Consider the following 23,067-nt stretch of genomic DNA (forward strand, 5'->3'; position numbering starts at 1 on the left):
TTTTTCCTCGATTATTCGAAGACGATTTAGGAATTAAAGGTTTTGGTTTGAAAGGACATACTTAACCAGACCCAAGAACAGTTTTGACAACAACGAAACAAGCATTTGTATAAAGAAAGCATCATTTGTTGAAACTGGAGTGATTATGTATGAACGATTGAAGTGATGATAATTAAAGAACCAACCAAATTCAGGTAGAATGAAGATAGTACCATGGAACTTATCTAGTGATGAAACTAGAAGGTGGAATTGGATGTGACACTAATCGCAGCTTGGGCTTATTAGAATTATAATTATCATACATCATCATCAGCCGGGAGACGGCCATTGCTGGACAAAGACCTCTCCCAAAGATTTCCACGACGCTCGGTCCTGCGCTGCCCTCATCCAACGTATTCCGGCGATCTTCCAGACCAGATCGTCGGTCCATCTTGTAGGGCCTACCAACACTGCGTCTTCCGGTACGTGGTCGCCATTCGCTTCCTTCACCTTCACTTCACTTCCCCCAACAGCCATCTATCCGTCGAACTATGTGCCCTGCCCACTGCCACTTCAGTTTCGCAATCATTTGGGCTATATCGGTTACTTTGGTTCTCCTACGAATCTCCTCATTTCTGATTCGATCTAGCAGGGAAACTCCGAGCATAGACCTCTCATTAAATTATATAGCCATTATCGTGCTTGCCCGTTTATAAATAACAAAGTGGAGTGAATATTGTAAAAAATAAACCAACGACAAAGAAAAACAAATGACGCTCGGCGATCTATATTTTATTGTTGAAAAGTCCTTGTGTATGTCACGATGTTTCACTTTACCTTGGAGTGTTCACTAAAACAGCGTCCTATTATGATCTTGAACTAATTAACGTGATTGTGAGTAACCCTTGGACATTTGTACTTATCACCTGGTAGTATTCAAAAACGCGTAATAATGACTTCAGCGTGACAGCTATCGGTTCTATGAGTACTGATTCCTCTGTTTGGTAAAACTATTGTGAGGCTTTTACTAAAGAGACGAATTAATTATGAAAATATTTGAGCAACTTTAAAACGATACAGTATGCGCTAGCAAATAATTGAAATTCGAGGTAATTTTTAAGAACAAAATATTCTTTTAAAAGAGCATGCTTACTACAAGATGATTCAACAGAACGTGAATCAAGAATCGATTTGCTAAATCACTAAACAGCGTAGAAAAAGTTTTGAGAGAATCATTATGTCTTCAAGTTTTGTCTTTATAGTATAATGCAACATAACATAGATGTAACCAATGATGTATATTATTAAAGATCTTATTCGAGAAATCACAAAGAATTTTGGACAGACCTTCGGTTAGGCAAACTAAAATTTCTGCACAGATATGTTTTTTACATATCTTAAGATTCATAAGTGTGTAAAGTTTCACTTTGTATTGGTTTAGATAAATAGATGTAATATATAGCTCTTGGCGTCGTAAATAGTTCACACAGCCAGAACCAGAAACCATTTAAAATAGCTCATTGGAAAACTCCCCGTGACAGATGCTGTAGAGGCATTATTTAAGGACTGCGAGTGCGACAACACTCATTATATTATTAAAGTGTGTTTCATAACAGATAAGTTGATGTCGAAGAAACAATCCTGTCCACCACGTAAATTAGTAAGCCGCCAATTACACGCCACTACCACCATCCGTCCGGAAGCCCCCCCTCATAACACACACTGCGCTGCGACACCGGTCGTCAGGATGTCACGCATGGCCTCCTCCATAATGTTGGTGCACGAGGCTATTTTTTCCCGGCGTGACACGCTTCAATGATCTTTGGTTATTAACTTCATAAGCTACTTTTTGTTGGGGACAATTCCAAGGTCTGATAACTTTGATTACGTTATTCATTGATGACATTTAGGTTTAAATAACTTTATTCTGGTTAAATTCCTTTTTTTAAAGAAGGATGTGTTAGTGTGAATATTTTTATTTAAAACCTTGTAAATGAGTTAAGCATGTAGTGTGTGCGTATAATTGTCTGATTGTGATAATTTTTGTTTCTGTATAGATTTTTTCAGTTGAAGTTAAGTAGGGATAATGAAACAGTAGCTTTACTAGTTTATTTTGTGTTGTCTGTAGTTTAACTAATTTCGACTTTGCAGTACAACCCCATATTTCTATGAGATACAATAGGTGTGGTTTAACTATTGAGTTGTAAATTGTAAATCGGACACGGCGTGGAATAGATCTGACAATGTTTCGCAACATACCAATTAGAGATGATAATTTTGTTCTTACTTTATCGATATGTGGACTCCATTTTGAGAGTTACTCTAGCTTTCCTAATGAATATCATATCTAATAATGTCCATCTCATGTCGCACATACTCGCTTAACAGTTGGGAACCTTACTCTCGAAATTGGTGACTAGTACGACTACGGTCGACAAACAATCCAGTAAGGCAGGTTCAATTTCACAAAAGAGGTCATCGAAGCCAATTCGGATGAGCAGCGTTCAAGAAGCTCTTACTATGGGCTAGATGAGAACGCTCATCTCTATATATATAAGCGGGAGCAAAAGCAAAATGTCACTCAACTGCTAATATGAGTACCACAACAGCGCCTTTTTCCGCAATAAAGCAGTAATTTGTAAGCATTTTTGTGTTTCCGTCTGAAAGGTACCTTACCGAGTGAAATTACAGGGCAAATGAAACTTAACATCTTTTATCTCAAGGTGCATTGTAATAATAGGCAGGGCTTATAGTCATAAAACAGGTTCTGTCCCTGTTTATACAACAAAGCTCCAGTTTAAAGCCGCTTATATCTGAAAAACATTGTTCTGAACTGATTTATTAACTAGAACAATCACTTACATGCAATCAATTGCATAAATCTTTTAAGAGGCTTAGTATCACTGGCGAACAGCCTTTAATAAACTTAATGGATTTTCAACAATATTGCTTCTACCTCTAGATCACAAAGCGTCATTCAATATAATATTTTAATAAATGTATAAAGGACGGTGATAATTAGCGGAGAGTGTATAATCCGCAGTTTGCATCAAGCCGCCGCCAGAGGGAGTGCGTCTATAGCATCAGCCTCCAAGTCCAGGATCATTAATACCGCTCAGATAATCCCCTGCCGTAGTTTCATACTTTTTTGCTAAAGCCCCAATTGCTTGGAGGGTATTAAAAGGCAGACGCGGTTTTGTTATTAAGCTGTAGGTACAGGAGTTTCATTCATTATTAAATTTATACGTGAATATATATTATATACAATTAATTTTTAATGAAATTCTTATGAATGGTAAGATTCGTAAAGCTAATAATGCGGGTTTTAATTGTTTTTGTTTTTACTAAGCGTGGATTACGTTCACGCTAGTTCAGTGCTTTGCCTCCCTTTGCACCCCATCTAAATAAATATTACTTCAAAACTTTATTTGTTTTACGAAACATCAAAAACATACCATTAAAAATTACTATGCTCATATTGGTGAAAGTCGTCCCGTAATATTATAGTACCACTAATAACATTTGTATAACTGTAATATATTAATTATAGCAATACCACCCACCTGGGATGTGAGTATGAATGCGATAATTCACCGCAATCTTGGCGATTGATGATTTATTGCAATTACTGCTGTCAAATACATTGAAATACGATTTATTGAAGTAATCTACGTATGTGTCGGTACAAACAAGCCATTGATTAGTACTGCAGTTGTCACACAACCCATGTGTTAAGCTATCATATTTTGCGTAAAAATTTATTTATTTTCTCAAATATAACTAGACTAAATTGGTTTTTATAACATGCCGTATCTACGCCAGTGAAACTCCAGTCAAAATTGATAAAAAACCGTTTTGGAGTTAAGCCACAATATACAGACTAAAAATAATATATGTATAACAATTTAATTCTCAAACAGTTGGTATTTATTTATATATTCTGTATATTAATACGCATAACAATTTTATGTTTTTATCTATACTTGCAAAGAAGCGAGAAAGAATAAGGAAGTGGAATCAAATAATGAATTCACGGCAATCTTTGCAATTGTAAAGTAAATTGCACTCCTAATTTATTATCAAATCAAAGAAGGATAGAAGGTCTGGATAATTAAATTTAAACGGAGACGGTGATGGTAGATAACGTCACAAACTTTAAGGAACAGTTTTCATCGGCCCGAAGCGCTTATGTCAAATTGGATCGGGCAACACTTTTCTGCGCCATCACTGAAATAAAATTACTGAAACCGCATTTCAGGTGATATCCAGCAACATGACCTGGTTTTAACAAAATTCAATTCATTGTGGAAATGTTCAGCGTTTTAATTTACTTACATTCTTCTTTCACGATATTTAATGTAAAGTTTCTAATAAATGTCACAGATTGTTTATTGTGGACTTATGATAATTTTTTAAATTACAAAAGTGTTTTATGGAAGGAAGAAAATAGAGCTATACGACATATTTTAAAACTTCAATTAAGAATTCGTAAAAGAATATAAGAATAAGAATGAAGAAATTCGTAACGATATTAAATGAAATATCTATCTAGACTCTATACTTTGTCACTTTAAAAACGACCTTTAGTAGTTTGTGTATTTTCTCCTAATATTCTTATGATTTGGGAATTAAAATTAAATCCTAGTATTAAGCCCCCTGCTTGCACAAGTGCGTCTGTCTTCAACTCACTGTCTAAAAATGAAATGTGAAAATATCGAGGCTACTAACTAGCAAATGTGTGCCCTTACTACGCCAAAGTTTAAATAATATCTTCAAGACTTTTAAGAGGCGTAGGACCCTGAGACGGTTTAGGCAGGGCACGTCCTCTGCTTTGAGTGAAGATACTTTAAGTCACCCTAAAACAGATTACAAAACATGGTATCTTAGTATGAGACTTAATCTTTTTATAATTTTTCAACTGTGTAATACTTTTTCTATTGTTGTTTCGTATAAAACTTTGTCCATTAATCGTATTTTGAAGATATATCATTATACTTCTTTTCATTTATATTGGTTTAACATGTCTGATTTTATTTTATTTATACATTTCTCGATCGATTTTGAGACAGACTGTTGCTCGATACACAGATTTACATCTCGCCGATGTCCATTAGATATTTTTATATAATACTATTTAGAGTTCCAGCGTGTGATGTTTAAATGGACATAAAATACTCTGCGATCTTCTGAAGTTGTCAAAAGTCAAGCTTCCATTAAATTAAATTGGAAGATACAATTACTTCATAGCTGAAGTTACCCAGAGGTCGTTGCAATTTTTCTTGTCTCCGGCTAGATTCTTGAGTATTATCGATGAATATGCAGACATCAAAAATAGGGTCTCATTGGCGGCAGCGGTGGGGGGAGACAGGCACAGATGACCCAGATCCGTTACGCGTTGCTTCACAGTACTTTATATATGTGCGCAGTACGTTACAGTACACCTGCACAATAATTTTACGGACCCATTGGGTTAAACACACATAAATCTTGCAAAATTGGCAACATATTCAAACTTTGTCTCTTAATAAATATACGCTGCATCGATGTATACCTGTATACACAAAACCTTCATTGAATGCATTACGGACAAACTGTTATATTGAATAACACATTCACGAGCCATCTGGTCTCGTCAATTCATCAGCTTGTAACAAAAAATGGGCCCCATAGAAAGTCATTGGTGGGATGAGATCGGACAAAGCTTACTCCTCGTCCCTTTTTTGTGGCTCCAACGTTACCTGGCGCAAGATAAATCAATTGACGAACGAAAATTTGTGTTGACGAAGTATCTTATATTATCTATACTAACTAGCTGACCCGACGGACGCTGTTCTGTTAATAGAAAAAAAAAATGTGACAGTATTCGGGAATAATGTAGTCCGAAGCTATCGGAAAATGTGTAATCAAGGTTAATGAGTTAAAAATGATACAAAAACTAATCTCTGAAAGATTTTATGATACTATGTAGTAATAAAATGATTTGGATTAATAACGAATTTGAGTAAACAGCTCTTACATTACTGCTTTATAATTGCCAAATTTTAAAAGTATTAAAATTAATATTTTAATGAGAATAAGATACGAGACAAGCAGGATGTTCAGCTGATGGTAATTGATACGCCCTACCCATTGCAGCGTAGTGACGCCCAGGATTCTTGAAAAACACAAAAATTCTACAATAATTGCGCTAGTCACCTTGAGACGTAAAATGTTAAGTCTTATTTGCCCAGTAATTTCACTAGCTACGGTACCCTTTAGACCGAAACACAGTAATGTTTACACATTACTGCTTCACGGCAGAAATAGGCGCCGTTGTGGTACCCATAATCAAGCCGGCTTCCTGTGCAAAACAGTCTCCCACTGGTAAACTGTAATAATAATAATAATAATATTGACACACTTTTCACACAAATTATCTTGCCTCAAGTTAAGCATATATAGCCTGTGTTATGGGTTACAAGACAATGATATATTTAATACAATATATTTACTCAAACATACATAAATTCACATAAACATACAAAAATAAATTTTAACATCCATGACTCGGAAACAAACAATATAGTATGTTAACCTTAAAAAGTAGACATATGTCATCTCGGACTTTTCTGTAGTACCTATATAAGATACACAGTTCCACCATACATTATTTTGTTATATGACAAAGGGCTTCGACAGTGTTTTCGTTGGATGCTCCCAGACGGCCTATATTTTTCCGACACCTCCAACAAATTATCGTTAAAGTATGTATCCAAAAACTTAACATATTACATACTAAATCCTTCCTCAAGATCACGCTATCCATTAGTGAAAACAGCAAGAAAATCGGTGCTGTAGTTTTTGAGTTATTCGCGAACAGACAGACGTGGCGAAGTTTGTCTGTTTTATAATATTATGCAGTAAAGTGATATTATATCTGTACGGTCTCTGTGATATTTATTTGTTTGCCAAACTTTTGAAAAATATTAATTTTATGACTGACGTACAAAATTCCACTGCGTGTTTGAAGTCTGTCTGTATGTCTCTTTATAAGTCGAAAGCGGCGAATAAAAAAGTATGTATTTGCCCAATTCGGCTTTATATAATTTCGGTAAATTTTATACCTGTTTATTTACGATTATTGTCAGTTAAGAAAAATAAATAAATAAGATGTGTGAATACGGAAAAAGCCCTATTCCCAAAAAATCGATGTGTGTTAATAATACTAAATAATTAAAATATTATATTATAATTAAAAATTTTATTATATAATATTTTATTATATTAAAAATTTTATTATAATTAAAAACTTAAAATTTATTTGGATTATATTTATGTTCTATATTCATAAAATGATTACTCATCCTCGTCCCTTGTGCGTCTCCTGCCCTGTCCTGCATGCATGTCTGGTTAAGCATATGCAATGGTAGTTAAACCTATGGGAAATGTTTGAACCTGCTCATTTTTTTTTCTTTCCAAGTCCTTTTTTGTCTTTGTTCTTATATAACATATACACTATATACAAATTAGTATTTTAATTTTACTCAGATAATACACATTCACTTAGTATCTCGAGTCGACTTTATTATAACGGGTTTCACATAGCCTAGCCTACCAGGTAAGTCTCAATCTAAACCAACAAAATAAAGTATTCAACGCACTTAAGAAGATTTTCCTTCCAAACCGTACGTAGGTCACAATATAAAACATCTACAATCCTTTCTAAATGTAGTCATCTAATTTCCACTCGGTTGCAGTCACCGAGCGGAAAAGCGTTAAGCGTCCTAAATGACAAGTTTTGACACGCGTCACGCTCCAAATATCCTGTCACACGATTTCGACGGGATTTAAATCCGCGGAGCTTTGTGATTTATTTCATTTCAAAAAATTCGTTTTGTTACATTCGTAAATATTGAAGTACTAAATCGTTCATATTGCAAAAGCTAAATATTGTGTAGCTGTTGTATATTGTGTTTAATCCATATTCGACGATAAATCTTGTTTGGAGTTTTCGTGCCATAAATGCAATAGGATGTATGGATATGGTTTTGAAAAAATAAATGGACTGAATTCACATAAATTATGTGGCATAAATAATAACAGGCATAACCAACATAGAAAATACAATTAAATTTATACTAAATCTAATTATCTAAAATCTATTTTTATCAATATTATCATAGCACAGAATGCCCGCTAGGTGCTGCCGCTAAGCAGTAATGTGCAAGCACTATTGTGTTTGCGACTTCAAGCATAGCTCGTGAAATTACTGCCTTAAGACAATTAATATTTTCTCTTCAGTGACGAGCGCAATCCTGCGATGCCGCTGACAATTTTGGGTTCTTAGTTAAAGAATCCTGGGCGGGACTGCACTGTCACGTGTCACTTACTATCGTGTCTTGTGTCTTGCTTGTCTAACGCTACCATGGTTGCTCTTTCTTAATGACGGTAATGCTACAAGCTCAAATGTAGAACAGCCTAGCTAAACTCTCTAAAAAAAAAGCGATTCACTCTATTGTATGAAACATTATTGATAGATTGACAGATGATGGCTATAATCTTGTAAAAAGAGCCGAAATCCACTACGTTTTAAGCGACTGTTAGCCTTAAAACCTCTCCGGATTATACTCTACCTCTATTTCAAACTTATGTCAAATGACTGCACGTTTCATACAAAACTAAATATCAATTTTTACTTAGGCAGTTCCGCCTCTTATTACGTAGTATTTACATGATCTTTGTGTAGAATTATAGTTAGCTTGTTGAATCTAAAATACGATAAGTTATAATGTCTTTAAAGGCCTTAATTACTTTCAAAGTTTATTTCAAATAAATAGCATCAAATTTAATTAAAAATAACAAATTCAATTTAGTATCACGAGGAACATTCGCAATGTTGGGTTAAAATTTCCAAGATGAAATAGAATATTCGCCCAGAGAAGATGAGAAAGTAATTCAAATACACAAATATGTTAGGAGCTCATGTCACCCGCAATCCGTCTGCGAGGATGTATCTAATCTATCATTTTTCACGCCCTAATCCGAAAGGGACTCGTCAAAGGGAACGCTTATCGCGGATACCAATTTATTTCCTCGGGCTTCTAGTGCGATATTGTCATAGCCCTGTCATTGAATTGATCCACCAGTTTGATCTTGATGACTGGCCTTAATTTTACCTCCACTTCATCAAGCATTAGCAATACCTACTAGCTCATTACTATCTACCTAATGTTGATATAATTCTGTTCTAAACATAAAATTAATCGTATTTGTCTCCAGTTGGTATTTTCAGAGGGTTAGGCTAAAGTAGACTTCTCATTCTATTAATGCATAGCAATTTTTAAAATCTTTTAATGAAAAAACAATGGCAAAGATAACTTTTGTGTGTACACTGATCGGTATTTCATAGATGAAAGATATATTTTATTATGTTTGTTTGTGAAACGCTACTTTTTTCCAACTCTTGGATTTAAGGGGCTACAGATTTAATTTAAATAATACATTTTTACCGTTTTGTAGCTAATCTAACAGTAAATATAGATATTTATTTAAAAACTTATATTTAATTTAGTAAGAAACAGATAATTAAATACATAGGTTTGAAATTGATTAGTTTTATTCAGCCAAATCCTATAAATTGATTTATTAATTAATTTGCTTTTTACAATTTTGGGTCTTCATTTATATCTCGTCAAGTCTACCTTATATTGATAAGCTTGAATTTTGTGTGTGATATATGAACAAACATGCATATTCATCGCACTTAGTCGTTTAGAGGATAACCGCAGATAATAAAGTGCCAAGCGCTGTACAATTCATTCAACCTCTTTCGAAGTTTCATTAATCTTTTCATAGAAGCAGCATGAAGATCCTAAGTAGTTCTTCGCGAATATTTTACTGTCCCATATTTTCACATGTATTAAAATCTATCGTAGAGTCAATCTTAAAGTAAACAATATTATTACTCAAAATTGTGATGCGCGACAAGTCATAACACTATACTTTCATAATTAATCCGCTTATATTGAGCTGGGTATAGAGTTTGATCCACAGTCTGTGATTCTCCAATACTTTATTATATAAACAATTTCTTATTATTGTATACTTTGTATTGCTAAAGGACAAACTCTTCTTATTTATAAAGTATCTTAAATGTTATAGTTAGGCTCGGTAATGAAAAAGCTAACTTAATATTTAAACTAATTCTATTTTTTGCTTAGTAAATATATAATAATCGATAGTTGAGTTATATTATTATCAATAGCAGCCTGAATGGAGTTGCTTAAATGATACAACATTTCTGTATCAAACACTTTATTAATAATTAAAAAGAACTATTGATCGAATTGAATAGGTATTTTCAAATCCGAAAGTAGTTAATGTCTTTCCTCATTTTAGTTAATTAGTAAAACAAACCACTAAAATTAATCATTTGATTATTCATTTTAATAAGTAACCCGTTAAGCCCAATGGATAATGATATGTTTCACAATTACTAATACTATTATTATGCTGTTATTTGATAATTATCCCAATTAAAAATATATAAATAACAACTTAACATGCCCAGAAGAGAAGAGTTTTATAAATACTTCATAAAAAGCCCAATCAGTACATTTATGTAACCGTACAACCATATCGAACTTAAATATCGTATAGATTCCAGACCATACGATGATTTATGATAATCTATGTAGGAAGAGGAAGCTAAGATCACGACCGAGATGGATCAATGTTTTCTTAGTTCACATGCGTGCACGCACAATTAGAAACGATTCATCATTCCCTGCATTTACCGTTCTAATAGTACGCCAACAACAAAAACAAAATTCTTTATAAGCTATACATATAAGCGTCTCCTTTTGTTTTACCAAGAATTCTTTCTTTTATAAATCTGACCTCTTTGTTCATCTAATTTATACATTACTAACGCAATAAAAACATTAGATCTGTGGACTTCGCAATAACGTTGGCTTGGATAAAGTTGTAAATGCGAATACAATGTATTTAAGTGCTATAATCGCTTGAAAGTTTGTATCCTAATGTCGATGCACCTTCATAATGACTTGTATCTACCAAAGTGTGAATGCTTCGGTGCCAGCTTTCATCTAATAATCTTCGTAGTGAATGACGTCATTAAGTACTCTCGGCAATGTTTTTATAATCGACTTTTTATTAGAAATGTTTTTGTTTCACTTGAAATGAAATTTACGATATTTGAAGCATACTTGTATGATTTGATCTGAGATATTATAATATAATTTATGTTACAATTTATAGAGTTAAGCAATTTCGTGCTGGGGCACTTTAAAATTATTTTATATTACAAAAATATAATCGAGAACCATCTTGTAGTATATAATCATCTATATACATACATATTATAAAACATAGTCCTCTGTCTGTCTGTCTGTTCGCTACTCTACTCAAAAATTAGTGCACCCACTTTAAGGCTGTTTTCACCAATGGATAGCGTTGTTCTCGAGGAGGGTTTTAGTGTATAATTTGTTACGTTTTTGTTCACATATTTGAATATAATAACGATATTTATTGTAGGTCTCGGAAAAAAAATTAACTTTGGAGGACTTTGAGATATAACGAAATAATGTATGTTGGAATTGTGAATCTAACATAGCTCTACAGAAAAGTCCGCGACGGCATATGTCTATCTCTTAAGAATAACATATTACATCTATTTTAATCCATAATATTGGCAATTATAATGTGGTAATGTAAAAGCTGTCTAAAAAAAATCATTTAACTCATCAACTTTTTTCCCGAATAATGACCAGTTAAATGAAAGACAATACAACTTAACATTTTCTACTTTAAACCTGATTACTTATAATAAAGAGGATTATTTACTACGCAAATATAAAATTGCAAATGCATTTCACCCCAACTGCCTCTAGGGTTTAATTAGCGTGGAGTGAAAACACCTCTCGTTAGCCCACTCACGTGAACAACGCGGTACCTCACGAGAGATGTAATAACGGCCTATAAAGCTTATAACAACAGCTCTTTTGGTTTATAGAAGGAGATATATCGTAAAAGATATAAATTTCCTGGTAATATGTAATGGCTTTAACGTTGGGCTTTTAATTAATAATTATTATATTTTATTTTGTAAGTTATCAAAGTACGAACAGGGAGTCACTCGGTGGTTCGTCAGTTTAACTGTCCATTGGATACACAAATTAAATTTTAAAACAAAATTTATCTATGATGCGGAACTCGAACCTGCCGAACGTTCCGTGTGAGCTCTCTTTCATCTGAGCCAACCGTCGCGTCCTAGTGACGTATCCTATTAATATTATCAATGTGAAAGTTTGTATGTCTGGATGTATGTTTGAACTTCTTTAACGCAAAAACTACTGAATGGATTTTGATGAAAGTTTACAATAATAATGAAAGCTTACACACCAGAAGAACACATAGGCTATTATTTATAAATCGCTATCGCGTGAAATATACTTTATATGGCAAAACAACGTTTGCCGGGTCAGCTAGTCGTTAATAAATCTATGTAAATCTATCTTGTTAAACTCTCAGGTTACGGCTTCATATCTATCCATCTGTCCTTTGGATAATTAATAATAGGCCATTCGCGGTTGTAATTTACTTCGAGCAGAGGAAGCATACCCGAAGCCAAAACGTGCAATGTACAGTTCACGCTCTTTCGTTGCTGGAACGGAATCATTCAAAATACATTTATTCTTCCTATACGTTCTCCTATATTGTACATTGTACACGTATAAAGATATTGATCTAATTATTATATTCTTAATTTAAAGATGTGTACAATGGTACCTAATGAGGTTTGAGTTAGGCTCATTAGTATCAGTTAAAAATACATTATGTTTACTAAACAGATTAACCACATTGCTAATATTAGTAGAGGTATATTGAGATTATATTGATCTTAACTGATAGTGAAGCAATCTCTCAGAGCGCCATTTGTTTCCGAAGCTGTAGTAGTGTCTAGTAGATTAGAAATGACATCAAAAATAATTCTAAAAGAATCAATTTGAAATGAAAATAAATGCCTTTTATGCCTTTTTTATGCGTATAACAAATTTCGCACAACCGAGAACTGAATTGGTATGTTTTACTATACACAATATTTTGCTTACCTTTTAGTTAAATTTTAAATCTCTGAGCTCATTTGTCTGTTTGTCAAGCGGCGATTTGCAGGTCGACTTTATATATACAACTTATTCAAACATGTTCCCTATGGTAGGATTGTCGGGGTGACGAGCCTTTCACAAATGCAGGGGTCGTAAATTATATATCACATGTTTCGGCCTATTTGATTATACCTTGTGGGGTAGACTGGCTGTGGTTGAAACACCTTCACTTATTGATAGTGTTGAGATTTTGAAAGCTGAGCGATGACGAAGACATGATAAAATAAACAATTTAACACTACCTATGAATAAGCAATACTGTATTTTTATGATACTTGTAGGAATTTCGAAAGAAATCCGATATGTTTCGACGATGTGGGCAAATAATAAAAAATATGCAGTCATCCTTTTCACAATATTTCATCAAAATATAACGTCGTCTGTAAAAGCTCGACTAACTTAACACTAAAATTAAATTTATCTGAAAAGGCCTAACGGAAAAGCCTAACAGAAACATAACAATAAAATCCCACTTTAACTCTTTTACTTAAATAAACTTAGCTTAATGAAAAATATTTATTAACCCTTCTCGTGTTGCACAGTACTGCAGCATTAAATCAGATATGTACAATCACCTACCAAACGAACCCTTCATCTGTCCGCTGATGGCTAATATAATAAGAAGAAACTAAGATAAATTAATAAATTAATTATCCGGTAATAAGAACAATGTATAAATAAATAAAAAATTAATAAAAAATTATTAGTTTTAACACACTCACATTTACAAATAGTGGCAAGAACCTCTTTTTAAGTATATAAAGAATGCTTGCTGAAGAAGCGTGTGTGTGTGTCTGTGTGTGTTTGAATTTGAATTTGAATGTTTGTTTATTTTATTATAAAGAAATGCCGCACGACACTTATACTGCATGATAGAGAAGCATGAAGTAATAGTTATTTATGCAACTGTTGTGTAATAAGGGGTATTAAAACACGAATGTGGATTTATCAAACGAGGCGAAGCCGAGTGTGATAATAGTATCACATCAGAGTTTTAATGCTTAACTATCAACAGTTGCATACAATACTTTATCTACACCCATAATATGAATCCTCTCAAAGATTCCGAAACAGTTAGCTTACTGCTAACAACAGCTTGTCCTAGTAATAACCTAATATCATCCATTACTGATTATATACAAATAAACTAAGTATTAATGAAAGAATTATTTAATGTAGTAGTAATTTACATTCCATCGTTAAAATTATCTGGCGGTGTGCTGTCAAAACTTAAATCACTCATTTTTTTTGTAAACCAAGCAATAAAAATAGGGAAGAAAAATGGCGGGGATTCGAATAACCTACTTTTTTTTACGGCGCACGACGTTCTAGTAGTGTGCAACCCGCGTAAACGAAATTGTTCTTTTTTTGAAATTCGTACAGATTCCACGCATCGAGCAATAAGAATGTGGCTGTCTTTTGAAACTCTTAGCGCATGAAGGGATCGAAAAAAAAACAAAGGAGTGTTCTTATGAAATTCAGTACAACATTACAACACTCGTTTGGATGATGTAATGGTTATTAGTATTTTAAGGTTGGCAATAAGCTAACGGTTTTAGAATCTTTAATAAAGGATTTAAAGCATGGGTGTAGATAAATGTATCAATACGTACAATGCATTGGATAAAGAAAATATTACACTACTATTACATATTTCCTTGTATCGACAGTAAAAAACCGACCTTGAGTTTTCTCCCGTAGATTAACAAACAATATATCAAAGATTAACTTCTTAGTAGTTTCCAGATTGATGAAGCGTAAGAGATGGGATGCCTTAGGCTGAGAAATGACCCTTTTTGTTCCAACATTGTTGCTGAACAATAGTCAATAGAATACAGGATTATTAGCTCCCTGTGTATTTCCCTGTATCTTTATCGATATTAAAGTAGTTTGTCTTTTATGAAGTAAGCAATGCACAAAAGATTAAGCTTAATATTAATAAGATGATGTAATATTATTTAAGATAATATAGGTTCAACATGAGTTGGTTTTGTGAAACATTTTAGTTTGTTGGCAAAATTTGACTATTAATTATAAGGATTATTTTGTTACTGTTGTGGAAACATATTATGCTTCGCCTTGTTATAATTATCGATACTAGTGGGAAATTCAATAATATAATGATCTTACTTTTTCAAATGTTCGAGAAGCACCTCAAACCATAGCCACTAGAGTACCAGTTCAAATGTGTATGCGGTACGTCAGAAAATATAACTGGTGTATAAGTAGGTTATTTCGCTTTATTAAGAATATAAATCCGGAGAATATGGCACTTCACGGGTGATGGAGGTTTATAAAGGCATTACACATTCACCATTACCAAAAGTTATGCCTTTATTTGTAAAGTTGGTTGAAGCTGGTTCCGACCAAGTTTAATATATTCATATTTGTTTAATAACATTTACTTCAAAATTGTATGTAGAACTCATGTGCAGAAATAAGTGTCTGCGATCTAGATATTAATTAAATGACTGAGATCGTGGTTTTGTGACAATGATGTTCACTAACTCCGAAAATGATTTTACTAATTAGTAATTTGTGTGAATTTGAATGAGTCATTATAAGATTTATTTTTGACTTATTGAGTGAGATTTTTTTTAATTTAAGGACAATAATATTTTTATTGTACTCAGATCTATCTGATACCCAATTATATAATTTTCGAAAATAAATACCCCTTATGATCTCTACATTTTACTTGTTAGTCAAACGTAAATACAACGTGATTTATGCTTCAATTTTATGCTCTTGCCAAGATCTAAAACATATAATATAGTGCTACATTTTTTTATGAAAATAAGGTACGAGACGAGCAGGACGTTCAGCTGATGGTAATTGATACGCCCTACCCATTACAATGCAGCAGAATCGTCACCTTGAGACATAAGATGTTAAGTCTCATTTGCCCAGTAATTTCACTAGCTACGGCGCCCTTCAGACTTCACGGCAGAAATAGGCACCGTTGTCGTACCCATAATCTAGCCTGCAAAGGAGCCTCCCACTGGTGACATACATCTTACATTAAAAAGAAATATAAATAGCCAAATCCAAATAGAGGTTGTATAGAATGTTCTATAAATGTTCGAGAATGTTCTCGAAATCAATCTCGTTTGGCCTCTCTATAATATAAAAATATATAAAAGGAATGGTTATACTTGTGCATTTCAAAAGAAATCTTTAGCTTTTTTTCTTATTGTAAACCTTTCATAAACTGAAACCAAAACATCCAGTGATCAGCTGCGTATTCATTGTTTTACGAACTTATAAGGTACCAACAAACTGCAATAATATTAGTACTAGTAATGGTATCATTCGTTTTACTTACAAAACAGTTTCTCATTCTATTAAACGAAAAGGTATACTTATTATTCTTAATTCCTATTTCCACAGTCAAATAATATTTCCATTCAAAATTATATTGAAATTGTTGAAACCGTCACAGCATTACTATGACTAGACGAATTTATAAAACAGAAGAGGGAACTGGCCCTAAGCGAAATGAGTGTCATTGTTACAGCCAGTCATTTATCAAAATGTCTGACGTCTATCCGACGAGAGTCGAGATACCTCGTACGTATACGAACTATGGGAACTTTTATTATTTTTAAAACAGACCTGGCACAGCAGGCCATGTATTGTGTTTATATTTTTTTAATTTTGGTTCTAGTTACATGATATAAGATTAAAAGATCAACTTTTATCTAAATGACCCAAAGATATGTAATACATGCATCTCGAGAGATTACGTTTACGAATTTGTAGCAATTTAAACTTTGAAACAAATATTGTTGCCAATTTTGATTTCTGTTATGAGTGTCGTTTAAACATTCGTACAATAGGCAATTAGTAATAAACGTTGATAATTAGAAGTTGATGCATCCAATATAGGTTAATTAATCTAAATATATATAAACTAGCTGACCTAGCAAACGTTGTATTGCCGATATTAAAATCGCGATACAAAAGTAACTGTTGATTGTAGATGGGTGAAAATTTGAAGTTGTATGTATTTTTTAATGCTGACTCATAAACAAACAAATGTCAAAAAAAAATATAAAAAAAAAACCCACCCTTAACATTTAGGGGGATGAAAAATAGATGTTGTCCGATTCTCAGACCTACCCAATATGGACTCAAAATTTCATGAGAATCGGTCAAGCTGTTTCGAAGGAGTTCAATGTTTAACACCATTACACGAGAATTTTATATATTAGATTACGTGACACGTTGTTTGTCCGCGATGGACTCCTAAACGAATGAAGTATGAACGGATTTAAATGGGGATTACTTCATGGAGTGCAGTTTAGTCCAACTTGAGAGATAGGATAGATTTGATTTCGATTTGGGACCCATAATTATTTTTATTTTCAATATTAATAATTATTTTTAGCTACTAACAACCAGATAAACTGGATTGATTTATATAATACTAGTTTACAATCTGTGGCAAGACACACTAAAACCATGTTTATTTATAATTAGAAATTAAGATGTGTTGATTAGTTAGTTAAATATTATTATTTGTTAGTTAAGTAAATATTGTATCAGTTTCATAGTTTTAATATTGTAAAAAGGGTTCGCCCGTATATAATAAATAAATAAATAAATATTTGTTTTGTATGGACATATTTTCTATGAGAGGATTTAGTGACGCACGGTTTGACAGTTCTGCTGTGAAACAATTTCGTTATAACAGGGAGCATTTTTTACGAAATAATTTTTGATATTTTGAAATATTACTGTCAAATTCCTATAAAACAGTATGTTTTTTATAATCTACAGAACAACGTCTGTCGGGGCAGCTAGTAATTATATAATTTATACTTCATTACTTTTTATGATATATTTAAAACACTTTTAACTTTGGACACGATTCCTTTTTTTTTACAAATTATTTTGTTTATTACAGCCATTGTTACATACTCTATTGATTGAAAAGAGTGGCCGTTGAGTTTCTTATAAATGTTCAACTCACGAGCACTACTTTTTCTGAATGTAATATGGTACATTCAGTAATTTAAAAGAATAAATTATAGTAGTGATTCAGAAGCGCTTAGTTTAAGCCTCATTGAATAAGGTTTATTTGACTTTGACTTTAAGTCTTATTTGGATATTAAACCGAGACTTTGATTTTTTTGTTATTATAAAGACTAAAATACCATTTTATGATATAAACACTCAAAAAGTTCTCATTATTTTAGACATTTTTTGTTATGGAACACAAAAGAAGTAACAAGCTTTTCCAACATTCGGTTTTAGGTTGCGTCGTACATCAAATCTTTGGTCAATAATAAGAACTTCATCTTAATGATACGAGTATGTTGTCTGCAATAGGTATTTTAACATCTATTTGAGCTATTTCGTTATTTGTTTGAAATAAGTTGTCGTACCTATGCAAGTAGTGCCTTTATATATATATTCTTTTAATAAAGATAAGGAACGAGACGAGCAGAATGTTCAGCTGATGGTAATTGATACTCCCTGCGCATAACATTGCAGTGCCGCTAGGGATTCTTGAAAAACCCCAAAAATTCTGAGCAGCATTACAACTGCGCTCGTCACCTGGAGACATAAGATGTTAAGTCTCATTTGCCCAGTAATATATTATAGAATATGAATATAACTGCTATTCTAAAATCGTTATAATACACCTATACATATAAATATATTTATGTATTAAATATAAAAATGTATATACGTTTTCTATTTAAATATACACATCACGTCGATATATGGAACATGCCACATATTAGATCATAATAAGCTAAGATTGCCTATACATTGCCGCATTTACTCCAGTTGTTTTATATTTTTGGTCAATATACAGCAATGTATAACATTTGTGGCAGTTGAAACACGACTAAGGAGAAAAGTGTGCGTACATTGTCTTTAAGCACACTTTTGCCGTGCCGATATCATACTGCGAATTATAGTCCTTATATGTGTGCATAGAACTTTCAAATTCAAATATTTTTATTCAAAATAGGATGTGACATCACTTATTGAAAGTCAAAAAACTACCACCCATTCCAAAATGAATGCCTCAGACCTGAGAAGAATGGGCGCAACAAACTCAGCGGGCTTTTTTTCATCGAATAAATATGTTTACAAAGTAATATGTATTGTACAATTAAACTTATTATTTAATAGCCTGAGGGCGGTCACTCCATTCCCAATCTGTGGTATCATTAAGAAAGTCATTTGTGTTATAGTTACCTTTACCAAACAAACGTTTTTTAACAATTCTTTTGAATAACGCAATACTTTTGTTTTGAACGTAATTGTGTATTTAGTAAAAATAAATAATAAAGTATATTATATTATAATAGCAGCTCTCGTTTCAAAATAATTAGAACATAACATGTAGGTATACTCGTGAATGGACCAGACATAAATCTTCAGAGAAAAGAAAATCTCTGTACACATAAAAGATAGTACGTGCTCAAACAGAACGTAATACGATTAGTTATACAATATGGGATAGTGTTCGCTATTAACAATATAAGAGCCCTTTTCCTTTCCCGTAGTGATAGGTCAGTGAACTGGAGCGCAGTCAACTATACTTCCGGCTGATATTGGCGCTATACCATGAGGTGAAATTGCGTTGGATTTACAGACTACCTTATTACACTCATAAGAATTTTTAATGGTATTTGTGACAACATATTTCTTAATCCATATCTGGCTTGCAGATAAAGAAAAACTTGACGATGTACTTACTTTATACCCGTTAGTTGATAGTTTCGCTTCTATTAAGTATTTTTTTCTCTAAAATTGATATAAATTACAACTATTAAGTATAATTATATTCGGATAATTAAAACTTGTTTTTGAATAGTGAAATAACTTAGTAATATTAAGACAATTCGATAATTTTTGTGATCCCCACTTTTGGGACTAAATATACATATTTCATTTGTACTAATATGTATGTACGGTGACGGGAATCGAACCCTTTGAGATACGCCCCAGTGATCTAACCAACATTAACGTCATGTCGCAGAATTATATTTAATTTCGCGATGCGAAACAAATTTGAATGACATTAAGAGATTACAATGCTTTTAGAAAACGACATAAAAAAACCAATGTCAAAGTACAGGGAAAGCCCATTAGTTCACTGAAAAGCAGATGAATGTACGTGGCGTGAGTTTTAATTGGCTACGAATTGCAAGAATTCAAAAATGTACAAATGATAAATCGTGGCTTTCCGTTATTTCGTTTTACTTGGATGTTTCATGGCGGGAGGTGCAGGGCAGGACTACATTTAGATTAATCTCATCCTTTCTCTTTTTTCAATTTTCATTTAGGCCCGCACTCTTTTTTATCTTTTACGTCTGATGCTACTTATTTAACTAGACTGTCGGCGCCGTTTATTATGAACTCATTTCCATAAGGCCTTTATGTTCATTTATTCTTCAGTTTGAGATCCTTTTAAATTAACGCGACTTAGTACAGACTATAATAGGCTTAATGCATCAAATCACAGCGCGATTTTCGGGAGATTTATTTTTAAATAAGTTGAAATGGAACAGCCGGAATTAATGATATCTTTTTATTTGCAACGTTTTATTTTGAATAACGTCGTTTTGGATAACTTTGTATTGCGGTTTAACTTTGAACACAAGTTGTGAAGAACATTTGTTAATTTATTTCATGGAGACTTTTTTGCTGTTAAATTGATATTTTCTTTTCACAACTTTGTTCAAAGTTAAACAACAATTCAAAGTTATCCAAGACGTCTGTATAAAAGAACGCACTAAATTAGTGATCGCCTTTTCCCTAATTCCTAACACTATCCAGCAACCTAGCCTTATTTTTTAAGAAAAGAAGGGATGAGACTAGCAGGGCGTTCAGCTGATGGTAATTGATACGCCCTGCCCATTACAATGCAGTGCCGCTTAGTATTTTTGTAATACCCAAAAATTCTGAGTGGCAGTACAATTATTGCGCTCGTCACCTTGAGACATAAGATGTTAAGTCTCGTTTGCCCAGTAATTTCACTAGCTACGGCACCCTTCAGATCGAAACACAGTAATGTTTAAATATTACTGCTTCACGGCAGAAATAGGCGCCGTTGTGGTTCCCATAATATAGCCGGCATCCTGTGCAAAGGAGCCTCCCACTGGTAAAATTTGCTAGCTGCACTAGCTGTTATAACATAAGAATAACAGGCGAGCTAGTCCACCTATGGTCGGATGGTATAAGAGAAACATTATACACAATACTTATAATTAAATTATTCAAATTTTTCAACTCGGCTAAGGCGAGTTGATAAGTTTTTTTTTGGTACGTAAGTATTTTCAACATGATCCCAGAAAGTTTCAAAGCAAATGTATTACGAAATTCAATAGATTTGTGAAACGAGGTTTATATGGGGAAGAGTATTATAGTATACTTAAATGACTTTCTAAATGTTGTTATGTTTTTGTGTGTTTATCAATTCTTATGTTATCTTCAGAAAACATTGCAGTATTTTAATAAAAACCTACAGTTATAACATAATAAAACTGAAACTCTGTGTAAACCATTCAATATTTAAGGCGAGCCGTAAAGCGGATTTAATGAATTATTCAATTTTTATGTTCATACGTCACATATTTCATCCGCTTTATGTTTTTAAACTTATTTTTTTTAATAAATAATATATACTACTAAATCCTATGCAGGCATAAACTTCAATAATATTTCTGGCATTTGACTGACAAAAACATAATAATTCTAGACTTTAAAAGGGTATAGAGGCGGATGTCACTGAAAGCTCTACCACTGCCTCTTCAACGAATTCAGTAAAAACGCAATTTCCCATAGATACAACCTCTTTTCATCTCTTTGGTTTTACGCCTTCACGTAAAGTCATATAAGTGTTAAAACGTTCATTTAATGTTACAAATATGTAGATTATAAGTTACCTATCCTAATACAAGAAAAACGGCAAATCATAGACAATTTTAGTTGAATTCAAAATTTAATTAATAATTCGCTAGTACCTCACCCCGCGCCACTCCTCTCCCCTACCGATATAATCCCAACGTTATACACTTTCACTAATAAATACTGTACTGTACCTACTAAGTCCATCATTTTGGAAGGATTTTTTAATACTTTTGTATGTAATTAACTTCTCTTTACTATTCTTCATAACCCGTGCTTTACAGTAATTAAAACCACTAAGAATTATACGAGTAAAATAGAATCACCAAAACATATAAAAATTATAATAAAAAAATTTCGTGCGTACAAAGAACGAATTTCGTTTATATTTATACTAATCTGTTCTGTAATTACTAATCCGTTTTTTATATCTATTTTTTTTAACTAAAATGTTGAAAAGAGAATTTATAAAATATTAGTAATTTATAACTAGCCGTTCCCGCCCACTTCGCTGGGCGAATTCTAAAAGGAAATAAATTAAACAATAAAATAATTAGTAGCCATAAACCATTTAGGATAAATTTCGCATCGAATGGTGGTAGATTTATGTCGATGCTTTCAGTTGTTTAGGCTTGAAAGAGGCTCAAACAAAGACCATTTAGACCACCAGTTAGATTTTAATACTAGTACAATAGTAATACAATTTATAATTTCATTTCCAGATCAGGAAGAGCGGCTGCATATGCGTGTTCAGAAGGTGAAGGGAACCCGCCGAAGTCGTGCTGCGGGAGACCGCCGTTGAGATTGTGCGTGCTGTTCCTCGGAGTAGTGGGGGCCTGCCTGGTGGCGGCGGGGGCGGTACTCGGAGCTCTCAGACCTCATCCCAAAGCACCGCTCACGTTATTACTTTTAATGATAGGTGCGGTAGAAATTTGATTATAATTTTTCATGCTGGAGCAAATCAACAGGTTTAAACTATTCCAAGGCACTGATAAAGGCATTCAATAACAGAAACGTGAATGAAGCCCTATCATTGAGCAGGAAAAAC

General features: G+C 33.0%; 1 protein-coding gene across 1 annotated transcript in view; it reads left to right on the forward strand.

The window, feature by feature from the left end:
- Positions 1 to 23,067, forward strand: part of LOC126978472 (MAGE-like protein 2) — a 184,305-nt gene that overhangs the window by 152,798 nt on the left and 8,440 nt on the right. Inside the window, exon 3 of the mRNA XM_050827293.1 lies at positions 22,742 to 22,938. Within this exon, the coding sequence (XP_050683250.1) occupies positions 22,742 to 22,938 (197 nt within the window). The remainder of the gene's footprint in view (positions 1 to 22,741; positions 22,939 to 23,067) is intronic.

This window comes from Leptidea sinapis, chromosome Z (assembly GCF_905404315.1).
Source record: "Leptidea sinapis chromosome Z, ilLepSina1.1, whole genome shotgun sequence".
In the NCBI taxonomy this organism is placed as follows: Eukaryota; Metazoa; Arthropoda; class Insecta; order Lepidoptera; family Pieridae; genus Leptidea; species Leptidea sinapis.